The sequence below is a fragment of the Typopeltis vanoorti genome, chromosome 2 (genome assembly GCF_054136105.1).
Source record: "Typopeltis vanoorti isolate ZY-2024b chromosome 2, IOZ_Tvanoo_1.0, whole genome shotgun sequence".
NCBI lineage: Eukaryota > Metazoa > Arthropoda > Arachnida > Uropygi > Thelyphonidae > Typopeltis > Typopeltis vanoorti.
Genome location: NC_143550.1, coordinates 142,874,495 through 142,900,192, shown reverse-complemented (window position 1 = coordinate 142,900,192; position 25,698 = coordinate 142,874,495). Strand labels below are relative to the sequence as shown.

At 34.9% G+C, this 25,698-nt stretch overlaps 1 protein-coding gene across 1 annotated transcript in view; it reads left to right on the top strand.

The window, feature by feature from the left end:
- The window catches only part of LOC150109484 (uncharacterized), a 52,093-nt gene extending 28,465 nt beyond the window's left edge, over positions 1 to 23,628 (top strand). Inside the window, exons 3-4 of the mRNA XM_090408551.1 lie at positions 5,964 to 6,127; positions 23,366 to 23,628. Of these exons, the coding sequence (XP_090264677.1) occupies positions 5,964 to 6,127; positions 23,366 to 23,628 (427 nt within the window). The remainder of the gene's footprint in view (positions 1 to 5,963; positions 6,128 to 23,365) is intronic.
- The last annotated feature ends 2,070 nt before the right edge of the window (positions 23,629 to 25,698 follow it).

Below are 25,698 nucleotides of genomic sequence, written 5' to 3'. Positions count from 1 at the left end.
AGTTTGGTAATAAGAAAAGGACGATCATTATGGGTATTTTCAATTATGGCAATATAGACTGGAATGAAGTGATAGCATCATGAACCAAAGAGAATGAATTTTTTTTAGTTTTTAAGGATAGCTACCTTAAGCAGTACATAACAGAGACCACAAGTGGACTTGAGGGTCTTGGATTTGAATATCTCTTCGGAAGATATTGTTTCTGTAAATGAAGAGTTGCATCTTCCATCAGTTAATGAAAGTGACCATGAAGTGATCACTTGGGTGCTGGCCAGCCATATCAGAACTTAATGTGAAACTATAAAGCAGGTGATTGTGACAAACTCAGGAGGCTGCTTGAGCAATATCATGAAATGAGGAATTGCACGGGAAGGAAATCAGTATTGCTTGGTCTTTACTCAGGGAGTATCTTGAAGAGGCATTGACTTACTGTATTCCAAAAATCAGAAGATTAAATAAGATAGGTGTAAAATGGATGCCTGAAGAGGCATAGTGTGCTGTCTAGAAGAAAAAAGGCATTGTGGAGATGGCACAAAATGAGGGGAGATAATCAGTTACATGAGGAGTACAAAGAGCAAGCAAGGAAGGTGACTCATTTAGTAAGGGTAGCAAAAGTGCGGAAGAGCAGCAGTTTGCAAATAACACTAAAGGAAATCCTAGGGAGTTCTTTTGATATGTGGCTAGTAGAATGATTATGGGAGGATGAGGTTGGGCAGTGATAATGAATGAATAATAAACATTGAGGAGGATATAAAAATAAAGTAAATAAATGTGAAATAAAGTAAATAAAGTATTTACCTTATTTCACATTATACAGTATTTTTGTATATTAATTGTGTGGTCTCTTGCCTGTTTGTTTTACAAAACAACAAAAAATAATAATCACAGAACAGTAATATTGATATAACAGGATTAATACATAAACATCAATACGAGGGTGGTCTGAAAAGTTTTCAGCCTAACAATAAAAAAACGAATTTATCATTTCAGAATTATTTTTATTTTTCAACATGATCTCCCTTAAGACTAATACATTTATTCCAGCGATGCTCCAGTACCATTATCCCATCCCTGTTGTGATTCTCAATAAGATCTGCAAAATACCTCTCGACAGCTGCAATCGCCTTTTGATTCGAAGAAAAACGCTGACCAAGGACGAGTTTTAGTTTTGGAAAGAGATACAAGTCAGAGGGAGCCAAATCTGGGGAATAGGGTGGATGTTCCAACAATTTATAGTGCAGATCTCTTAATTTTCCCATTGCCAAAACACCTTTGTGGGAAGGTGCATTTTTCATCGGGACCTTAATGTCCTGATGAAAGATATTTTTTCTTCTGCAAACCAGGTCTTTTCTCATAATTTTTTTTTTTTTTTTTTTTTTGTCTAGTCTGGTTAAAAGATTGAAATAGTATTCCTAGTATTCCTTACTTCGAATGATTTTCTTTTGGCATTAAACCTTCTTTTACAAAAAATTTTATAACCGTACGATACTCAATTGTATCCAAGCAATAAAATTGTATCCTTTGGATATAGACAACATCCGAGGGATGTTGTTCACGTAAAAAATAAACTACTTGATAGAATGACTTGCAATTTCACATGAATGCTTATGACCAGATGTTTCAACTTAGAAAAAAAAAATCTTGCTGACCATGTTGCCATCTATGATCGAGGCCAAGAACTTTTCAGATCACCCTCATGCATTCAGTTATTTTTAATTGTATTTATTAGTATGTTATGCAGTTTTATTAATGCATATTTTTGCCCCGTTTGGATATGCTAACCACAGTGGATATACAAGTTCTTGGCTTGAATGTGATTGCATACATAAATAATTGTAAACATCTCTAGGGGAGCTGAATTTAAGTTCTGATGAGGCCATCACCACCTTGCTTATTAGAAACCTTAAGTGGCTTGAAAAAGTTCTGTGTTTGGTCTCTAGGGTAGGACTTCTGGATTATCTGACCACTCCACCTACAGTAAGATTTCTATTTAGTGTATGGTGTACACACGCAGAAAGTGATAAGAGCATAACAGATGAAACTAGTACATAAAACACAAAAGGCATTATAGTTTAAACATTCTAATTCTGAATCCATAATAACACTTGAAAGAAATCTATATATAAGTTCCAGAATAAGAGAATGCAGAGCAGTCACTAAAATTTGGCTAATATTCTTGGTTAAATTGCCACAATCACAGTCATTCTATTTCCATTTGTGAAGCATCTGTTTGCATCTTCCATTTCCTGTCTTGTGTCTCAGAAAGTGTAAGCCCTTTAGTCTAGTAGCTGGAAGGAATGGTGACATATAACTTTGTTTCTGCAATATAGTTATAGTTTCCAGGACAATATCAAAGGCTTTATGCGACATTTGTATGGCAGTTCTCCAGGCAGGTAATTTAGATTTTAGTTCCTGAGTAGCTGTATGGACAAGTCACTGTTCTCATCTTTACTCCACAGGTTGCCTAAAGCCCTCTTTCATAATGGAGGAGGAAGATATTACTAAGGGATTTCATGGCTTGGTTTAGATGAAATATCAACCATTGAGGCAAGTGCTGTTAAGCCACACTGGGCCACAGTATCCCCCTGTGGGATACACTAATACCAAAGCTATTGTGCATAATTTCTGTCATCTACATCCAATAAAGAGCCTGTAGAATGTTGTTACAAGTTTTGAATTTGTCAGCAGTCCATGTTCATGATCCTTACCTAAATGATTTTTGAGCTTGATTCCATTATTAGGGACATTCTTAATTTGATTTTTACATGTGAATAATCCTATTAATTTAAAGAGCCTTAAAAAAAATTCACACATAGTTTAAACTGCACAAAAACCTCACAAATAAGAGATTACAGTGTGTTCTCTACTGAGATATGAAATGAATAGCTCATGGACACAAGAAAAAGAATACATTAAGAAAGAGAATACGTAAAAATGAATGTATAGAAAAAGAAAAGAGAGATGTGAATGATTCCTTTTAAGAAATCCCCTAAAAGAAAATATATGAAATGAATTGTTGTGTTTTGTAGATTCTTTATTCAAGTTCCTATTGAGAAGTTAATGTATCTTCATCGTTTTAAATTTTGGCTTTTTGTTTGAAGACTGGAAAGAAGACTATTTCCTGTTTTTTTGTAACTAATAGTTATCAATTAAAACATAGGAACATTCCAAAATAGTTTTCTTTTTTCAGTGCTACATAACTGAAACCTAAGAAGTAAACTGTTAGTGTTTTGTTATATGTTTTAAATGGAAATTGATTATGCTTGATGTTGCATATGTTGAAGATACAGATTTGTGTTGTTAATCTTTGAGTAATCGTCTGCAAGGAAATATGTTGCTAATGTTTCTCTTTAGAGAACTGCCATTAACTCAGAACACTTAATGTGAAAGGTGTGTGTTTTGACTTTACAGAACAGGCTTTGCCAAGTTCTCTGTTATGTCTGTTTGAATCTTTGACTGAAATATATTAACTTCTACCTGTGCAGATATTTTGTATTTAATGCCAGAAGACTTAATGTTTTAAGGCTATGAATGTGTGTGTGTGAGAGTGAGTAGAAGGTCACTAAATTTTTTTTAATATACAGTTTTATTTTATGTTTTATTTATATAAAGTATATGTAGGCTTTGCCAGTTCATGATATGTGACTAAGAGTTTATAAGACAGAACACCACTTAGAACCACATAAGAAATTGACATCTCTTATCTGCTGCACCAAAGATCACCCACGTCTAACAGGAGTAGATCTTGCAGTTGTACACTATCCTACTACAACCATACAGGCAAGACAGCTAATATCAGAACACAAGGACTGCATCTGGTTTTACCAATACATCCACTCAGGACTTGCTGACTATACTTTGGACACACACACTACAGGATACACTGGAAGAAGGCCACTATATTACACTGCAGCAAATACAAATATGAAAGGCTATTCCTCAAATCTACCTCAACCCTGAAAAACTTTCCAAACCTCAACAAATTTGGGTGCATGAGACTGCCCTAAATTTGGGAAGCATGCATCCTAAGATCTTCAGCCTGCTAATTTAGAACTCTAGGCCCAACCTCGGTTGCCTTTCTTCAGTCTCATTTACCCAGTGTTAGTGCCTTCATGCACATATCATTGTTTTTTGTGATCCCTGATGTTGGCAATGTAACATTGCCAAAATATAAGAAAGTATCATAGTATTTTATAATTAATATTTTAATGTACATTGTTATTTCCTGAAAAATTAATAGTTTAAGACAGAACACTGGAATAGATAACATATTTTAATTGACAACATGACATTTCATCCTAATTATGCAGGATTTCTTCAGGTGTAAACATACAAACTAGTAAACTAGTAGACAAAACAGTAACGACTAACAAAGGTGACAACTGTTGTGCAATTATAGAAGAGACTGATGTTATTATAAAATGTGTATATTTTAAAATTTATTTATATTATTAAACACGCACACACACACACACCTATTTACATTATATATCAGTATTATGAATATATAACAGGCTATTAGCAGTCTACAAGATTTAATGACCATTGTTCAGTCTTTACATTAATGACATCCGGAAGGATTTAACAGGAGACATATACACACAACAGGTATTTGCTGCTGATGCAAATAGATAGGGTAATCAGGAACGCAACTGACATGCAATACTTTCAAGATGATTTGAATAAGCTGGAATTGTGGGCGGGTTAAAATGGCTGTCAGTTCAGTTAGTAAATGTAAAGTTATGCACTTTGGTGTAGTTGATATTGAGATTGTGGAAGGTAGATTATGAGGAAAGATCGATAATTTGCAAGCTGGGGATACTAGCAAACAGGAGAAAGAGAGATTATTTAGAGAGATTATTTGGTATACCTAAAAACTTCTGAAAAGGTCATATAGGATACCAGTAAATGGATTTTTCATTTTATGGAGAGTGAGGAGAGGACAAGTGGGTATGCCATGTAAGTTGAGAATGAATGCATGTAGTCAAGAAGAGGGTGAGAGCTAGATTTTTCTCTCATAGAACTATGCATGACTGGAATGGTTTGCCTTTGAAGGTTGTGAATTCAAAAAATGTTAATGAATTCAAGAGAAGGTATGACATGTTGTTCAGTGATATGCTGAGTTCCTTTGCCGAGCCCCTGGAGGTGTCTTGTAATAATATCAGACAGCTAAGACTAAAAATAAACTAAAATTGTTGATGATTCCCCTTTTAACCATTTCCAGCTATAGGCATACAGAGGTTTACACTTGTGAAATAAAACTCGTTGACTGTTTCATGTTATTTAACTTTTAAAAGTTGCTTCAGCATTGCACTGTCAAGATGCTTAAAATGATCTAAGATGTTTTTTACCAATGAAAAAGTATTAAAGACTTTATAAGAGATAATTAAAGCTTTTACTGGAGCCTTCGTAGCATCGGTATAGACGAAGCCCTTTGGTTGGAAACACCTTAATTTGATTCCCTTCTAAGATTTGAGGAACCTTTATCTGGTCTCTTTCGATGAAAGGTGAGTTAGCTGGTCTCATATGGATGTAGTGGGTTTTTTCACTCGGGTTTTTTGTCCCACAGAACAGGCAAACCAGCCCCGTGAACACACACATCTACAGGCATAGGACATTCTTGGAATAGGATTGACCGACCTATTCAGTGGGATTTCCATTTTTCAAATTATAATAGGCAATGAAGCCTAATATGTAACTGTAACAGGCCACTAGGCCTAATACATAAAAAGAATAAGTTTTTTTTTTTTTTTTTTATTATTTTTCTACCTCTAATCGTTATTTCTATTGATTTCACTCTTGAAATGGACACTGCAATACAAAAGCAACTTGTTATGGAGAAGATTTGCAAACATTTGTTGGCAAAGTTATGCATTGTTTATATTCTATCTCAAGAGTGAGTCTGATTAATAAAATTTAAGATGCTTTTTTTTATTGCTAACAGTGCATTATTTATATTTCAGATTTGTGAATCATGGTCTCTATTGGGCTGTGATGTCACCTAATCCACAAGGAGATGATCGTATGCCTCATGGTCAGTTGGCTGAAGACATTGCATCAAAATTTCGCTCTTTCCAGGAATTCAGAGAGATATTCACAGATATGGCAAACAAATTGGTTGGTTCAGGTATTAATATACAGTTAATTTACAGGAGCACTTAACATATGAATTATGTACCCACCCCTCCTCTCATATCTGAAAGTTTTAATTTTAGGTATGTAGAAAGAGGACAATAATTGTAATTAAAAATTAAATTAATTTAATATTTCAGCTTTAATACTGCAAGATCATTTGCAGTATTAAAGCTTAAAGTAGTCCACTTCTGCTTGGATTGTTGTCATCTGTTAATTTTAGTACAGTTTTAACTTCAGTATAATATTCCTCATGGAAAATAAATCTGACCATTATAACTAAGTTATATTGTACAGTAGGTCATAGGTTTATGAATGCTGAGTTGGGAATATCTGTATTTATGTGTAACATATACAAACTGCTCTGGAGTAACTATCATAGCTGAAAGCACCACAGTTTTAGGTTGCAAAAGTTTGGTTAGATGAAATTGCTGAGGGATTTCCAAGAACACTACAAGAGTATGTCCAAATTTCTGAAGGGATCCATGAGAACTTGTTAGGGAGACATGAACAATTCCAGTTACATTACTCCCATAAAAAATATAAATTTCTCATGCTACGATGGTGAACACACTCAGAACATGCAAACAAACTACAGCTAACATGTTTGTATGTATTGATGGGGAAAGTTACTTGTGGAAAATCTGCAGTGAATGAACTTACCTTGTTTTGTTTATGATATGATAATCATGCAGTGCATAGCCACTCAATTTCTGCCTTCCAGAACATAGGTGATTTGTGTTTTAGAGAAACTCATTTCTATAACCTAAGTGTCTAGTGAAGCAACTAGGCCTTCCCCCTCCCTCCCCCCAAAAGCAGCAGTACAACTTATAATTTTTTTTTTTTTTTTTTTTTTTTTTCCCTCTCCCAAGGTTCATCTAGGATGTGAAGATTTTCAGCTGAAAGTGAGTCGCCTGCTTTCATATGGTGGTGACATGCTTTTTCTTTCTGGAAACTGGAACAGAGAGGAAGTGGATCCTTAGGAGACAGAGAAGGGAAGTCATCTTCAGATGAGATTTGAAAGTAGTTTGGAGATTATATTTCTTTTAAAGTTCTGACTGTTTTTTCCAAAGTGCCCAGGATATAGGGAATAGTAATGGCATTACTGTAGTCTTGTAAAAGGATGGGAGTGGCAGAAAAGTTGTAGATCTTTTTGGCATTGTAACCATTTTACAGGAAGGTTTATATATAAAGGCAAGTTCAGCTGTAAGGGAAGCATGGCAAAACATAGGAGCTTGTTAGATTCTGAATGAAGAACTTTTATAAAGAAACTATTCATTCAGGATTTAACAAGTTTAATATAACAGCTGAAGGAGAAACTTGTACTCCAGCAGAAATTAAAGAAATTATTTACTGTATGTAAGAATAAATGTACCTCTTTATGTAGATATTTAAGATTCAATGTTGTCTATCCAAAAATCATGTAGAGGATTTTGTGTGTTGATTATAGTTATATTAAGACATTCTGTATACAGTGAATGGCTAAGTAAAGTTGTAAACAATAGTCCAAAGGTCACATGCGAGCCATCCTGCTTGAGCATAAGGCTTAAAGCAAAGGCTTATGCGGACGGTGACTCTAGCTCGCTTTCCTAGAAAAGAGCGCTCGAAGAGAAGGAGCATAATGGATCAGTTAAGGGACACTGAGGATAAGTGGCGTGTGAAAAAGGACAGCAGAAAAGAGGGCACAAGGAAGAGAGGGGATTCACACCGTTTCTCGAGGCTTTTTTTTCGTCTCCTTTGAATCTGCTTGTTCCTGATCGATTCAAGGTGGTATGAACGATGTCGGACAGTGAGCCTTTCCTTTGGATGCTTGATAGATTCCGAATGGTGCCAAACGTGAGATGTCAGCATCTATAGTTTCACGCTTTCGCTAAGTGTCCCATCGAAAGGAAGCAGCGGAGCGTTTTCTTGCAACTGGCAGAACAGACGAGAATGATCGGCAGCAGATCCAGATGGATGGAGACCCGATGTCGGGTGCAGAGTAAAGCCTAATCAGACAACTACCATGACCCTCCATGTGGACATGATCTGATGGAAGTACCGAACTGAGTTCAACAAAGGTGAACAGATCTAATGGGCCAGGTGTTCCGGCCAAGAAATGGTAAAGTACAGAACTTTGATATCTACTTAACAATTATGTTAGAGGAAAGAAAATCGTTATGTATTGGTCTAATATGGACATATTATTAGAGAACTTTAAGTGATCATCTTGATCTTATATAGGCAGATTTCCATTAGACAAGTTGTTTGGAAATGTTTATAGATGAATGTGACAAAATTTTAATGTGTGAGACTAACATTGTAGACAGAATTGATTAGAAGTTCATAGTATTTATATTATGTGTATTTTTGTCTAACTTAAGGGAAAGTGTTATTACTCATATGCCATAGGGTTTACTTGTATCTCTTAGTTTGATTTAGTATGATATTGAATTAATTGAGTGTGTGATATTTATATTTGTAAATGTTTTAAGGTCCCAATAAACATGTTTTGTTTCTTATACCTGAACCTTGCCTGAATATGAAATCAAACTACCACTCATAAACTCGAACCTAAGCAGGAGGGAATAGAAGTATAATGTGATAGATTAGAGGTCACGACTGCAAGCTGAGTTTTACATAGCCATAGTTGAGTGTTTGTTTAATGAGTATGACCATAAAGTTCTGAGAAGGTCTCTCTGAATAAGAGTCCCTTCTATCCTAGGATATTGGCTGGCGCAGCTTTAAAAAATAAATTCGTCGATATCTGAAAAGGAGGCTGCCCCAGATAGAAATTTCAAAGGATTCATTCTTAATTGAGGAATAACTTTTGGTAGTTAGAGTAAAACCGTGATAAAGTTTTAGAAATTGACCTGTGACACAGATTAGCTTTCCCTATAAGAGTGAGTGCACAAGAAGTGAGTTGAGAGTCAAAGTTTGTTGAAATTGGAGGGGTTAGGTCTTATTGAAAGGAAAATTTTATAAAAGGGATAACAACAAAAAAATATATATATAGAAAAAAATGACATAACAGGTTGAAGGCTCTGTTAATGAGAGTTGACACCATAGAGGATGCCCACTCATAGGACTTAAGCTTTAAATCGTTTAATTTCTTCCACTTATTTTTATGTATTCTTCTATGTGTTTTTGTCCTTGTTATTACAATTTTAATATTGTATTCCTGAAGATGTCTCTGTGACAGGCAAAATATTGGAATAATTAAACCTGCTGTTTCTCTTTGTGCTTTATTCATTCCATTTCAGGTGGGAGAGGAATTTCATTTCCCAATATGAGACAACCACCTTGCTTATTGGAGGTCTGAAGTGGCTTGAAAAAGTTCCATGTTTACTCTCTAGAGCAGTGTTTCTAGATTATGTAAAAAAAAAAAAAAAAGTGCAAAAAAATAGATAAAAGTAGGAAAAAAATATCCTTTAGCCCACTCACAGTACAAAATGTACTATAGGTTTGCAAATAACCTTTTGCGTGTGGGAACAACATAAAAAAAAAAATTGCATTAAATTTTATTACACTTAGTGCTGTTTTACAAGTGTAAAACAGCACTTAGGTCTAAATACATGTGTGATTTATACTTTTGCATTGAATGATCATTGTAATGGGATAAAAGGACATTTATTTACAGATAGCATTCCACATTCTTATCTGTTAGTAAAGGATCAAACCTTTACTAACAGATACTAAACTTTACAACATGCTCCCCTCAGTTTTTTTTTGTGACCACCACTCACGAAAGGTTATAAACTTACAGTACATAACTACCATGAGTGAGATAAGAAATTTTTTTAATATATTTATTAATTTTATTTAGTTATTTATTTTTGTACTTTATTTATTTACGTAACCTGTAAATCCTTTGCTCCAGTGACCAAACGTTCATTATACTTGACAAGAAATTATTTTCTTGTTTTAATCGTAAAGACTTTCCACAACTACCTCTCATACTGAATATTTAATAATATAGTGATATACCTTTTTCAACTCATAATATGACTTCCCAGTTGATTTAACCCTAGTATCTTCTTGGGTCTGGCTTCCACTGATAAGACTTCAATAACAGTCAAGAGCCTCTGTAGCTCAGTCCCTTTCGCCCTGAAACACCTGGGTTTGATTCCCGTCCATGACGTGAGGAACCTTTATTGGTTTCTTTCGACTAAAGATGAGTTAACCAGTCTCATAGATGGTTTTTCATCCCTCAGAACAGTCACACTGGCCCCATGAACACAAATGGATCTACAGTCATAAAATACATACTTAATCCCTCATTAGGAGGGCTCAACCCGTCCCGTAGGATGGGGAAGAAAGGGGGAACCCCGTACAAAATGAATAAGTCAAAACTGGTCTGGGCAGTGAACCTTCCTGTAACGATTTTGCATTATGGAATATTAGAGCAATTGATATGGAGGTAACAGCTTTTATATATAAGTAGACTAATCATCAAGATGCTTCATGCTTGTGCTTGAAGTATCTTGCACTTGGGTATGGCAATAAAACAATATAATTTCTTGTCATGTATAATATACATTGCAACCAAGTGGAACAACTTTTGACAGAGACCATACATGGAGCTTTTTAAAGCACTTCAGGCCTCCAGTAAGTGGGACAGTGGTCTCCATACTGGATGATGAAATTCATCTCCTACCAAAGTCAAACACAAAACATCCATGTGGTATTTGAACCTGCAGCTTGTTGGTTGGAGAGTGGATACACTATACACTGGCCAACCAGGCCAGCAGAGACTTGAATTGGAAAATACTTGGTTAATGTGTTGCAGGTAAGTTAACCGGTCTTGTATAGAGATATAGGGATTTTCCTCCTGTTAAATAGTTAACCTTACCAGAAGATATACGAAATTAATGGAAAGAAATACATTTATTTGGGTAGTATCTTCCCATGTAACTCCTTGGTACTCCGTGAGGGATTCATTTAAATAGAATAATTGGAAAAAGACATCACTTCTCTGTCTTTACTTGTTTGTTTGTTTTTTGACATCCAGTTAATCTGTTGACATTTTACCAACTTTTGCAATATGTCTTCTGAACTTCATCTCTGTCCACCATTACCTTGAAATCCTCAGTCTAATAAATTTCTGCAATCCATTACCATTGATGGTACCAGATTGCAGGAAATCTAATACCCAATAAATAATCTTTTTAAACCAAAGTGCTCTTACCTTACATTTTGTAACATTGAATTGACAACCATTATCTTTGCCCACAATGCCATCATTGAGATCGGTGAAATCACCATTGAAATCAGTGCCTCGAGGCCTCCACTAATCACCTTCATTCCAGATTCTGCTCCATCATATACTATTCTCTGTGTCTGTCAGTCAGCCATGCCCCCCCCCCACACTAATCTGTTCCATCAGCTTTATATATATTCTCATATGCTTCAACTTATGTGATAGTTTTCCATGCAGTATTATTATCATCATGATCCCCATGGAGTGTGATCTTGGGATCATGACCCTACTCCATGTCTCTATCATAATCATAATTGGGAGGGCCCTTTGTCGTACACGCAGCTCATCATACCATGCGTTAAATACGTTCAAATTCTCTGTAGATACTACTCTCTCGGCAATGCATTCCAGTCATTCACAATTCTCCACGCGAAAAACGTGCTTTTCACTCCCTTGCTCACACCCTCCTTATACAGCTTCTAGAGATGATCCCTTGTTTCCCCACCCATCTAACATCATTTTATGAAAAACCTCTTCAACATTTATCTTATAACAACCTTTTACCAATGTATATGTCTCTGTCATAATCATCTCTCTCTCTCTCTCTCTTCCTCCTGTCCACTAGACTCTGCAATTTGCATCTTTTCAATCTTTCTTCATACTTAATATTTCAGAGACAGGAAATTAACTTTGTCTATTGCCTGTGGACCCTTTCCGTATCTCTTCATCATTTTGAAAACTAAATTTGTGCACAGAAGTCCATATGTGGCATAATCAAAGCCTTATAGAGTGGAACCAGAATCTCCTTACTTCTACAAATCAGCGTCCTCTGCATCATTGCCAGAATTCATTGTGCTGCCCCCCCCCCACAATTTTAGCAATGTGTCCTCTAAATTTTAGATCCCTATCCACCATCATTCCAAGATCTCTGATTTCCTTCACCTCCAACAATACATCTTCATCAAGAGTAAATTCTTCATCCCATATTTGTTTCTCAAATTTTAAAAATCTTACATTTCCAGCTAACCACTGTTGCACAGGCTCATAGTATCTATTGCATAAATCTTCTGTATTTCCATGGTAAATGTTCATCGGAACTATCTTCAATAATTCCCCCTCTCTATACACGTGCATCTACCACTCAACATCCCTTCACGGTCAGACTCTATACTCATAGTACAAATTTCTTTTCCTTCATTCCTACTGCTGTATTGTGGAACAGCCTTCCCTCCCATGTGTTTCCCAAGGAATACAATGAATAAGCTTATTTATTTATTTTCCAATGTAAATAAGCAAATTCCTTTTTCCCAGTTTTCTTCCCATACATGGTACTAATTTACTATAAGTTGACCAACTAACCTCTCATCCAAGATTAAAAAAAAAAAAATTGCAACAGTGAACTGGCATCCCCACTCCCATTCACTTGGTCTATTCATATCTTATAAGGCCACAACATCTGTTCTGCTCCTCATAGTTCTTCCTAACTTTGCATCATCTGTAAACAGCTGAATATCCCCATTCAAATCTTCTCCAGTATCATTAACATACACTTTAAACAGCAATGGCCCTAAAAAAGATCCTGAGGCAAACTACTGGTGACTTTCCTATTCTGGGATATTGCTCCCTTATGCACAACTTGCTGATACCTATCAAATAGCTGATCTCCAATCCAATGCCATCTGCTCTCCTTTTTGACTGTCAACTTATTATAATGTAATCTATTGAAAGCCTTTGCAAAATTTAAGTATTCTACTGCATATCCATCTCTCTCTCGTCCAATGCAGTTACCATCTTATTGTAATAAGTAAGTAGATTACTAACACATGACCTCACTTTAGAAAATTCATGCTGTCCATCAAAGATAATGTTGTTGTTGTCAATCCAATTCTGGATCCTGGTTCTCGCTAGTCTCTCCAACACTTTAACAACACTTGACATAAAAATTGGCCTACAATTTGATGCTTGAGTTCTGTCATCTACCTTATGAAGCAGTGCAATCTTCTCTTCTTTCCACTCTTTTGGAACTTGACCCAATGTAAGACTCATATAAACAAATATGCCAAGGCAGATGTCAACTTTCTGACACATCCCTTCAAAATATGAGGTGATATGTCATCAAATCCCATAGCCTTATTAACATCAAGTTTGCTCAATTCCCCATATATTTCTTCCTCACTCAGTCATTCTCTCCTCCTCATCATCCACTGTTATCAAGCTCTCCATGATGTCACATTCACAAGGATGAAAGAGCTTTATGAACTGCTCATTAAATATCTCAACTATATCCTCTATAGCAGTTGTTCTTATACCATTTTCTCCAATCAACATCATCCTATAGTTCGCCTGCCATTTGTAGATCTCTCCTTGGCATTTTGCCAGAAATAGTCGATTCATGCTGAAGGGGAAAAAGAAATGAAGGATATACGAATTGGTCGCCAACATGCGACATCACGTGCTTTCTTGTCTGTCGCTGTACTAGTACTAGTTTGATTTTTGTTATCGCTTTTTTGCATTATTTTTTTATTATTAATTTGTATGATGGATCCAGTATAGTCAACAAGTTCTGTTGTTAAACGTTTCAGTAGCTCTTGCAAAAGAATATTGAATAATGTGCTGACATTCTGCGAAAAAGAATCGTCTCCTTGTTCCCCTTTCTCAAGTCATAAAATGTACAAGTGCAATTGCGGGCATATTGGGGTCGACTGTTAAAAGAATTCGTAGGGAATCAAAAGGTGAAGGTAAGCCAAAATTTAAATCTTCTAAAAAAAAGCACCAGAGTAAAGAAAACCATCGAAACTGTAGCTTTGAATGATTTTGATGGAGACGTTATAAGAACTATTCACGAATTTTACGTGGTCAAGAAAAGAGTGCCAACTGTTCCGAAATTGATTCCTGTGCTCAAAGAAAAAATTCATTTTCCTTGGAAAAGAGAAACTTTAAAGAAAATACTTCATGAAATCAGTTTTTGTTTTAAAAATTCCCAGAATAAAAAGAAACTTATCATGAAGCGAAATGACATTGTTTTATCTAGAACGTAGTGTTTCAGAGCAATAAGACGTTTCAGGGAGGAGAAAAAACCGATTGTGTATCTAGATGAAACTTGAATTGATAGTAATTTAACTTATGGAAAATGTTGGCAGTCTAAAGAAGAATGTGGAGTGCTACAAACCAGAAATGCCTCGTGGCGCATAATAATTTTGTATGTGGGTGGAGAAATGGATTTTTTACCGAATTCAAACTTACTATACGAAGCCAATTCAGCTACTGGAGATACCATGGGCAAATGAATTCTACGATCTTCGAAAAGTGGGCAGCAGAAAAACTGATTCCAAACCTTCCTAAAAATGCTGTTGTTATAATTGATAACGCTTCATATCACTCTATTCGATTAAACAAATTTCCAAATTGGTCTAATAAGAAGCAAGTTCTTATGAATTGGCTCTCTGAAAATAACATTTCTCATTCCCCAGATATGCGAAAAATTGAATTGCTTAATTTGGTCAAAAGAAACTCGCCCACAACTAAACTATTTAAATTCGACACGATGCTCAAAGAGCATGGATTTCTAGCTTTGAGGCTACCACCATATCATTGCGATATTAATGCTATTGAGTATGTTTGGGCAGAAGTGAAAAGTTTCATTCTCCATCGCAACGTAACTGGAGATATTGACATGTCGAAACTTTTTAAGCTTTCAGAACAGGCGATTGAAAGTATTACAGTTCAAAACTGGGGAAAATATTGCTTTCATGTCACCTCATTGGAAAATATGTATTGGGACAGAGACGGAATTATCGAAGAATTATGCGAACCTTTGGTGATCAGTTTAAGTGAAAGTGATGGTGATTCGGACACCGATTCAGATGACTCTGAAGATTAAAAGGATTTAATAATGGTATTTTCTTTTGCATAGGTTTGTTAAAAGAGTCGCAACAAGTCATAAATAATTAATCGGTTTAGGACGTTAAAGTGTCTCAGTTCTCTCAACTGTAAGTTTAGAATATCTAAGTTCATTTGAAAAAAATTCTGTTTTTCTGTATAATTATTTTTATTTTATAGAAAACGTTCTTAAAAATAAACTTAGTTACATTTTTGTTTTATGCTATACCTTTTTAATTTTGTTAATACTCTACGTACATTTTTCCAACTGTTACACAAGCAAAATAGTTACACTTTAAAAACTACAATGTTCATAAAAGAAAAGCTAAATTTTCCGACCTGTAATAATAAACAAACTCATCGCAGAAGACAGATTGATTACCCTATTATCGGAATGGAGTCTCCTTTTTCTGACATGCGCAGAAGTGTCGAAGGATCTCTAATCAGTGGGCGAACTATACTATAATTCTTATTTTGCTAGCTACATATTGAATGAACTCCATAGGATTTTTTTTTTACTTTATTAGCTAACTGCTGCTCATACTGCTCTTTTGCTACTCTTACCAACCGAGTCACGCTCCTTGCCTGTTCTTTGTACTCCTCATGAAATTGATTATCATCACTTATCTTATGTTGTCTTTATAATACCTTCTCTCTCTGTATTACATGCTTATAACCTTCTGACCCCTTGGAATACATTTAGACACGCTTCTGCTAGATAGTTCTTAAATAGCATCCAAGCAGCATTGATCTCCTTTCCACCCAGGTCTGCATTCCATGCTAGCCGCAAGCTGTCTGCTGAGCTTCTCGTAATCACCAGCTTTGCAGTTCCACATATACCCTTTCCTCACATGGCTGGCAACCACATAGGTAATCACTTCATGGTTACTTACCAACTGGAGGAAGATTTGACACGTTATTTCTAATGACATCCTCTAATGAGATGATCAAATCTAAGACTCAGTATTCTATCAAATATCTTTTGAGAAATCCAGTAGTATCGTTGTATAGCCTTTTATTTAATTCTGCTATCACTCATATTATAAAATATGAGTAAATTACTAAGGCAGGACAAACCTTTTACAAAACCATACTACCCATCACAGAGTATCTTATTCCTTTCCACCCATTCCTGGATTTTATTTTTAACCAACTTTTCCAATACCTTAACTACTGTTCTGGAGATATTAATTGGTCTTGTAATGTGCTACTTCTGTCTTGGAGCCAGTTTTATGTAATGGAACTATCTTTCCCCTTTTCTACTCCCTTAGAATGTACCCAGAGCTGAGACTTAGATTAAACAACTTCATCAGAAGCACTACCAATTCTCTTGTATATTGTAGCAAGTCCCATTTAGATGATGCACCCTTACAAAGTGATCACTTAGTTACTCAGCTATTTCTACTGCTTCTGTCACCTACTTACCATTTTCATTGATTAAGTTTTCCTTCCATAATCATTCTTCCTCTTACTCACTACATAGAAAAAAAAAACTTTTTTCAAGGATGATATTTTTTTTTAAAAAAAGTAGGATTCAGGCAAGATCTTATTTTTTCACATTTTTAAAAATGAATTCTGTGCTTAGTTGGTAGACTGTATATTATAGTTCCTTATTGGTGCTGTATGAAATTGAAATAGATAACAAGTGGCCACATCTCATTCCAGAATGTTATAATTTGATTTATAGAAAACAGATTATATTTTCAGTTGAAATATTGACCTCATGTAACAGTTTTGTGGTGTCTGCATATAACTAATGACTTATTTGTACATTTCTTTTCATAAAGAAAAGGCTGTGCAAACTATCATCAAATTCTTATCAGTTCTGAAGTGGTATGTGCAGAATTGTGAAAGTACTGTGATTAAATTTGCATTATTATTTATTACTAGCTTCCTCTCAACAGTTTTCTTCTAAATTAATCTTATTTGTCAGGCTTCAAACGGTTGTGAAAGGTTACAGTCTATCTAGATGTCACTCACCTATGGTACTAAATGTAAGATAGATTTAACTTTTGAATGGTTAAATTTACATTAAAAAAAACCATACACATTAACCCATTTTATGCAATATACATACTGAGGTCATATTTTGCTCCCAATCAAATCTTTAATCTCATCATCAAATTCCTGCCATGTACCCTCAAGATGGTGTACAGGATATGATAGTACTACATGAAAAATTTACATCATTACTAACTTCCTATCTACAATTTTCCTCCAAATAAGTCTGCTACCTGTCGGATCTTATATTTCTACCTTCTAAGGCACTCTTTACCATATCAATCCACCTATATCTTGGTCATCCTTTGTGTCTTTTTCCTGCCAACTTGGCAGAGAACACTTGTTTTCCTAATCTTTCCTCACCCATTCTGTTTAAGTGAACATACCACCTGTGATTAGCTCTGCTAAGGCATTCCTGGATGCTGACAATGCCAAGTTCTTTCCTAATATCCTTGTTTTTAATATGATATTGCCATTGATGCAATCTGTTCATGCCCCTAATCTTTCTCAGGACTCTCAGATCGATAAGTTAAAAAAACTGGTTTGAACACTGTTTTGTATACAGCTAATTAAATATTTTGACGAATTTCTCTCTTATTCCATATAAATTTATTCATTTGACTTCCTACCATACCAGCTTTGTTGAATCTATTGTCTATTTCCATTTTTAATATACCATCTTCACTAAAAATCATGCCTAAGTAGCTGAAATGTTTTACTTGTTCTATAGGTTCTCCATTCACAATGCAGTTGATATTTTCAGTGCTTCTGCTTATTTTCATTGTCTTTGTCTTGTTATTGTTGACCTTCATACCATGTGTGTGTGTGTATATATATATATATATATATATATATATATATATTACAACAGTTATTCAATTTAGTCAGGGAATCTTGCAGACTTGTAGTGTTTTTATTTAGAAGTATAACATCATCCGCATAAAGCAAAGAGCTGAGATGAACATCTCCAATTTTGATATCTGGTTTAATACCACTTTCCTTCATAATGTGATCCATATAGATAATGAATAACAGAGGGGATAATGTACATCCTTGTCTCGCACCAGATTTAACATTAAATCACCTTCCTGTACTTCCTTCAATTCTAACTGCTGACTTACAACTCAAATATAGACTAAGTATTTCTTGATATAATGTCCCATCGACACCATACAACTGTTGCGGAATATCTTGGCACCTTGTCATGTGCCTTTTTGAGCTCTACAAAATTTAAATACATATCTTTGTTATATTTCCATGATTTCTCAACTATTTATCATAAAATGAAAATCTGGTCCTGACAGCTTCTATTTTGCCTGAATCCAGCTTGTTCTTCACCAACCTTCCCTTCCACAATCCTTCTCAACTGTTTCTCAAGTATACTTCCGTAAATCTTACCAGGAACACTCATTAGGGAAATACCTCACATTCAGTTTTATTTCCCTTTTTATATATGGGTACTATGATAGCTCTACTCCAATCATCCACAATTCATCCCTCTGTCCAGGCCTTCTGAACTATGCAGTGCAGCCACTGTATAGTTCAGAATGGACTATGCAGTGGCTGCACTGTATAGTGCATTGCTGAAGTATGGAGGTTTTATACCTCTATACTTCAGCAATTCTGGTCGAACATCATGTACTACTGACTGCATGCCTGTTAAGTATTTTTTACCACCCTGTCACTGCTTGTTTCATTTAGCAATTTTTTGAAGTAATTACTCCATACTTCAAGGATATCTTTTTTCTCCAGTATTTATGTCAGCTTTATCATCTCTAATTCCTTTTACAGCACTCTTTCCTCCGTTTCTGAGGCTTCAATAACCTCTAGAATATCTTGCCACCGTCTTGATGTTTATTTTCTTTGTTCTTACCACAGTCTTCCCATGACTTTTGTTTAGCTAGTTTTACACACTGTTTAGCTTTCTTACATTTGTCTCTGTATTCTCTAAGATCACAAGCTGACTTATTTGCCAGGAACTTTTGATATACTTTCTTCTTTTCCTTCACTGCCTCTTTTACTTCCTGTGTCCACCATGGAGTTCTGATTTTTTTATCCTTGCAGACAACCTCACCACATGCCTCTCTGGCAGAATCAATCAATGTTTTCTTCAAAGTTTGCCACTGAATCTCCAAGGTTTGATTCCTATTCTCAAACTCTTTCATTTTTTCTTCAATAATCTTTGTGTATTTTAGTCTACGGTCTACATCTGAGAACTGCTAAACTTTTATTTGCTTTAAAATGTTCTTATACGTTCTTCTTTTCAATATGAAATTCAATTTTATCCTGCTCAAGACTAAATGTGATCACTTCCAATTTCAAATCCTCTGTATACTCTGGGGTCCTGCACCAGGGAGAAAACATCATTCTCAACAATAACATAGTCAATGAGACTTTTCTTATTTCTTGCCTCTTCTGTCCATGTGAATTTGTGCACATTTTTATGTTGGAACATTGTGTGAATAATAACCAGTCCATATCCTAAGCAGAAATCCAAAAGGTATATGCCATTATTATTGGCTTTGCTCATTTCTTTAAATTTTTGCAAAATATTTTTGTATGTCTGACAATCGTTTCCTACTCTGTTATTTAGGTTCCTAACAATGACCAACTTGTTGCTTTCTCTAAAGCCTCAAAAAAAATTCCTCCACTTCCCCATTGTCCGGTTCCCCCCATTCTAATACTTGCTCACATCACTCTAATTGAGACTGCCTGCCATTCAAGAAGATCAGACTCGTACTTAGTGTTGAATACTATGGCTACTCCTTTTCCTTGACTGCCATTGCCTGAATACAACATTTTATATTTATTGCTCAGAAAGATCTCACCAGTTTTTGCTTTTTTTTTTTTTGTTTGTTTGTTTGTCACCCCTATTATGTCGATCTGATACTTATCTAATTCCTCAGCTAGCTCCATTTCTTTGGCATTCAGGCTTCTTATGTTGATGGTACTGATCTTGAACTCTGTTGATGTTGAGTTGAGGTGTGTTTTAGGATTTGTTTCATTTGCTGACTTTTTGCTGTTTGTCCTGGTTCCCTGGCTAAAACAACTGGGACCTTGTTTATCCAGACGATGCCCCTCTATCACGAAATTTTGTCATGTTGTACCATCATTCTATATTTTGGACCTTCATTCATTGTTGTACCATCATTCTCATCTTGCATTATTGCAATTGAAAATGAGAATAGTAGTACTGCGGGTGATAATGATAGAACGAGAATGCAGGCTGAACAGGGAAAGGCAGGCTGAACAGGAGACAGTATAAGGAGAGTGAATGTTGGAAGTAGTAGTGAATGTTTGTATGGGGATAGTTGGTATGGGAATGGGATAGCCTGGGATGTACGAAATGTAGTTAAGCCTGAAGAAATGGATAGGTTAATGGTGATAGACAATTTGGAATGGTTAGGTGTGGGAAAAGCACAACTTACAATTGGCATCAGCAGAACCAGTTATAAACCTAATAGTTTCATTGATGGAGTTTATTGGCCCAAAAATTGTGAGGATAGAATGAACAAGAGAAGGGGAAGGGGATTGCTGTTGATGATAGAAGTCAAATTATGTCCACGCAAAATGGAGATGCAAAATGTAAATAGTGGCAATGGTTTTGAGTGAGTATAGTGTGAGGTAGAGGTTGACGAAAAAAGAGTTTAGTTAGATGCTACTATAGGCCAGGGAATGTGGAGGATGATGATGAAATTTTTAAGCAATTTGGGTTAGTGAACAAGGGAAGGGTGATTATTATGGGATATTTTAATTATGACAGTATAGATTGGAATGAAGAGATAGCATTTGGGAATAAGAAAAATGAATAAATTCTTGAGAGAACTATCTCAGGCAGTATGAGAGGGAGGACATATGAGGATTGAGAGTTTTAAATCTGATCATTTCATCAGAGGATATGATTGTGAGTGGGGTTTTGCACTTCTCTCCAATTGGAGAGAGTGATCATGAAGGGATCACCTGGTTGTGACTAGTCATATGAAGACTTCTGTGAGGAAAGGATGTATGTGGTACTACAAGAGTAGTGATTTTGAAATAGGAGATGTTTTGGAGCTATCACATGGATTGAGGTGTTAAGCAGGAGGGCAATAAATGCTGCATGGGAACTGGCCAAAAGATATTTAATGAGATCGATGTGTGAATGTATTCTGAAGATCAAAAGACTGAATAAAGTAAGCGTCAATTGGATGAATAAAGGGATTAAGCATGAAATTTGGAATTGGATACTGTGTGGCCAGCACAAGATGAATAATGGTAGCAATCAATTGCATGAAGAGTAGAAAGAACAGGCTAAGAAGGTGACTTGATTGCTAAAAACAGCAAAACTACAGATATTAGCAAATCAAGCCAAGAAAAAATCCTACAGTTTTTCAGATGTGTCAAGTCGAAGGAAAAATTATTATGGTAAAATGATGTTAATGGATGAAAATTGTAGAATGGTAACCGCTGCAAAAGACATCGTGGAGGTATTCAGTGAACAATTTATAAGAGCGTTTCATCCTCGATCAGGGTGAAATCATGAAAAACTCAAGTGTAGAAGACATAGGAGAGGATGTCTTAATTGTGAGTGAGCAGGATTTACATGAGGAAATAATTAAGCTTGATGTCAATAAGGCAATAGGATTTGATGACATATTATCACATGTCTTAAGGGAATGTTCCAGGGAATTGGCAGTAGCATTAGCATGCATGTTTAATAAGTCTTACAATAGCACAGGTTCCAAGAGAGAGTGGAAAGAAGGTAAAATTATTACACTACATAAAGGCAGTGATAAAGCTGTGGCTACAATTATAGGCCAATCTGTATATCCAGAGGTTAACATACTGGAGAGATTAGTGAGAATTAGGATACAGAAATGGGTTGATAACAGCAGTATTCTCTGTGGTTGTCAGCATTGGTTTGTTAAAAGGAGATTGTGTTTTACTAATGTACTGTAACAAGTGACAGATGTCTCGAACAAGGGAGATGCATATACAGTAGCATACTTAAATTTTGCAAAAGCTTTTGATTGACTGCCATATGACAAACTGTTAAATAAACTGGAAGAAATGGGATTGGATAACAAATTAGTTATCCAATCCCATTTTTGATACCAATTTGACCAGCTGTCAGATTGGTATCAGAAAGTTGTATATAGAGGTGCAGTGTCCCAAAGGAGGAAGGTAGCTAGTGATGTGCCACATGGTCTATATTGGTCCATTGTTGTTCAATTTGTATATTAATGATTTTGGGATGGATTTAACTGGTGATATGCAGTTGTTTGCAGATGATGCAAAATCGGGGAGAACAATGCAGAGTCAAGCAGATGTTATGGCCTTACAAAAGGACTTGAATAGATTGTATGAATAGGCAGGTAAGTGGAACTGTCAGTTCAGTGTTGCAAAGTGTAAGTTTTTGAGATTTGGTAAGTAATAATGGGATGCAAAGTATGCACTTGGTGGAGAAACTTTAAAGGAAGTAGAGAAAATGAGAGATCTAGGAGTGGTGGTGAACAAGGACATGAAATTCAGGGGCCACATAACACAAATTGTGAAGTCTCAACATCGGATAATGGCAATGATGCGAAGGCATTGTATAATGATTTATACATCCACATTCAGGTGTGATATTGCATTATATAATACAATATAGTTATTATATAATAACTAGGTTTTCATAGTGATGAGGATATGTTAGAAAGGGTCCAGAGAAGATTCACAAAGGTGATCAGTGGTCTTCAGAATGTGGAGTATGAAACAGATTGAAAGAATGAATGAAATATATATATGTTTTCAGAGGTTGTTATCAGGAGATGGGGGGGGTAGAACAAAAGGCCATTCCTAGAAAAAACTGTATAAGGAGGATATGAGCAGAGCAGTGAGAAGATTCTTTGCATAAAGAGTGGTTGGTGAGTGGATTGCATTGTCTGAGTATGTTGTGAATATAAACACATTGAATCAGTTTAAGGCATGGTTGGATGAGCTTTGTGTGTGATAGTGTGTAACTTCCATGATGAGTGACTATGGTGTGGGGGGTCAAATGTTAATAATAATAATTAATAATAGTAATAATCTTGCATTATGTTAAAAACATATCCAGTAAAAAAGCATTTGTTATTGCATACATATGCATTTATTAGTATTTATATTATTTACTATTTATATTTACAAATATGTATTTCTTGCCTATTTCAGGTTATGTATGGCTTTGTCGGAACCGTACTGATCCTGATAATCCACGAGATCTTGTTATTGTCTCGACAACCAATCAAAATTTGCCACTCAGTGATGGTTTATGGCCTATCCTTGGGATTGATATATGGGAACATGCTTATTATCTGAAGCATCGTAATCACAGACCGAAATATGTTCACGATTGGTGGTTCCTTGTTGATTGGCATGCTGTTAGTCAAATTGATGAATGGTGGATGGGCTTGAAACTTCATGATGAACTCTGACCTTGGAATTTAATTTTATGCTTCATTTTTACTTGGAAACCTTGCTCTGGTGAAATTGAAACTAAGTAAATATCCCAGTATAATATCAATAATATCAACAATTTTGTATTTTGTAAAATTTAATTGATTGCTTTTCATTTATTAAGTAATAATTATAAAGCATGTCATTACATTGCACCTCCATTTTAAAAGTTTTAAGAGTGTGATTTCTTATCTCTGTTTGTTAAATGAATATATAAGCGGTTGAATTATTTGTTCTTTCTCTTTTTTGTTATTGATGGTTGTTTTAGATTTTTGTAATTTGATAAAGAATTCATTTATTTTTTTTTTCAGTACCGAGTATTTTGTTTAATCTGTATATGTTATAACACATCATGTGCTTGATATCTATGATGTAATAATGCAAATTATATAAATGTACTAACCTCTTATAAACTTTCTTTTTTTTTTAATGGTCCATTGGACTTAAACATTAGTAGCAGAAGTAGACTGCACTGATATTTAGTATAAACTGGTAATTTTGTCTTTACTTCATTTAATTTGAGGGAACTGCCCATCAACAGGCTTTGCAATTTCATTCTTGGCCATGACTCCTTTCATTCAATTTTCTGAGTGCTCCTTTTCATGTGTGACCAATTGTTTTTCTGAATTGCCTTTTCAATTCTTTAGGTGTATCATGGAGTACCTAGAATTGTGGGTACTCCATGTGAGTACTTGCATGAGCTCTATCATATTCCACTGTATTCACTCTTAATTATGATTGTTTGCATGCCATTTTGCTTTTGTTCATTTCATTTCTCTCTGAAAATTGATATTGGCACTTTTTATTTATTTATTTTTTTATGATCTGTTTTGAAAGATAGCTCTTTCATCTTCGTCAGTGATCCTGTTTTTGCTGTACACATTTCTAGAAAGACTTTGTTGTGAAGATATGGTTGTACTTCCAGTATTTGTTTGCTTAATCTTTCCTGTTTCATTCTGTATGAGATTTCATTTTTAAGATAATAACATACCGATTTCTTTTATCCTTTTTCTTCTCTGTCTACTTATGGGTTATTCATTGCATCATACATGCATTGTTTTTAAATGGCTCATTTTATGCTTACTTTCTGTAATTCAATGTTTTTTTTGCAAAGAACAGTGTATCTAAAGTTTTAACTGTGTTTTAATCTAAGTTTTAAGTGTTTTCTTAACATCCCAGTTCCATTTTTAAATCTTAACCTGATTTTCATATCTATACATAAACAACTTTCTTTTTTCTTTCTAGTTTCATGTCCTTACTTCACCAGAAATTAAGGATGGGGTGAAGTTGATGACTTTTTTACAGGAGATTGTATTTCATAGTTGATGAAGGAGATGCAAAATGAGAATCTGTATGTATTTACTTTACATCATATTAAAAGTAAAAATATGATTGTGCAAAAGTTTGTTTAAAATCCCATGTTTTCGTAGATGTTTCCCATCTAACTTTCTAGCTAATTATTATTATTATTATTATTATTTATTTTTTCAGTAGTTTCAGTGAACAGATAATTGTGAAAACAAGGTTAAAGCATAATTTTTCAGAAGTACTGGTTTTTGATAGCTCTTCTTATATGGTTAAGTGATGTTTAACTGCAGTAGAAGGTATCCTTCATTTTTCCAGGTAGTAACTTAATCATTAAATCCAAGGATTTCCACAGATTCATCATATTCTAGTCGTATTGTATTTTGGTAGTACTTTTTTTTTTTTTTTTCCCTGTTGTGGGATAATTTATATCATGATTTACTGACATTTTTCAGTAGTACATTTTTACCAGTCTTGAAGGTAGAAAAAATGGAATGTTTGCTTTAGCATTGTTATCATTATTGATTTGCAAAAGGTATGTTTATATTTATTTTTGTTATCATCTTTTATAAATAACATTTATTTCTTCATTTGCAAATTAGTGAACTGGATATAATGGTAAATGATTGATAAAATTTTCTCATTTTTTATAAGCGAGTTCTCATAGGTTTGTTATAGGAGATGATAACATAAATGATATGAAATAATTAATTTATTTCCTATATTTTGCTACAATCAAATTG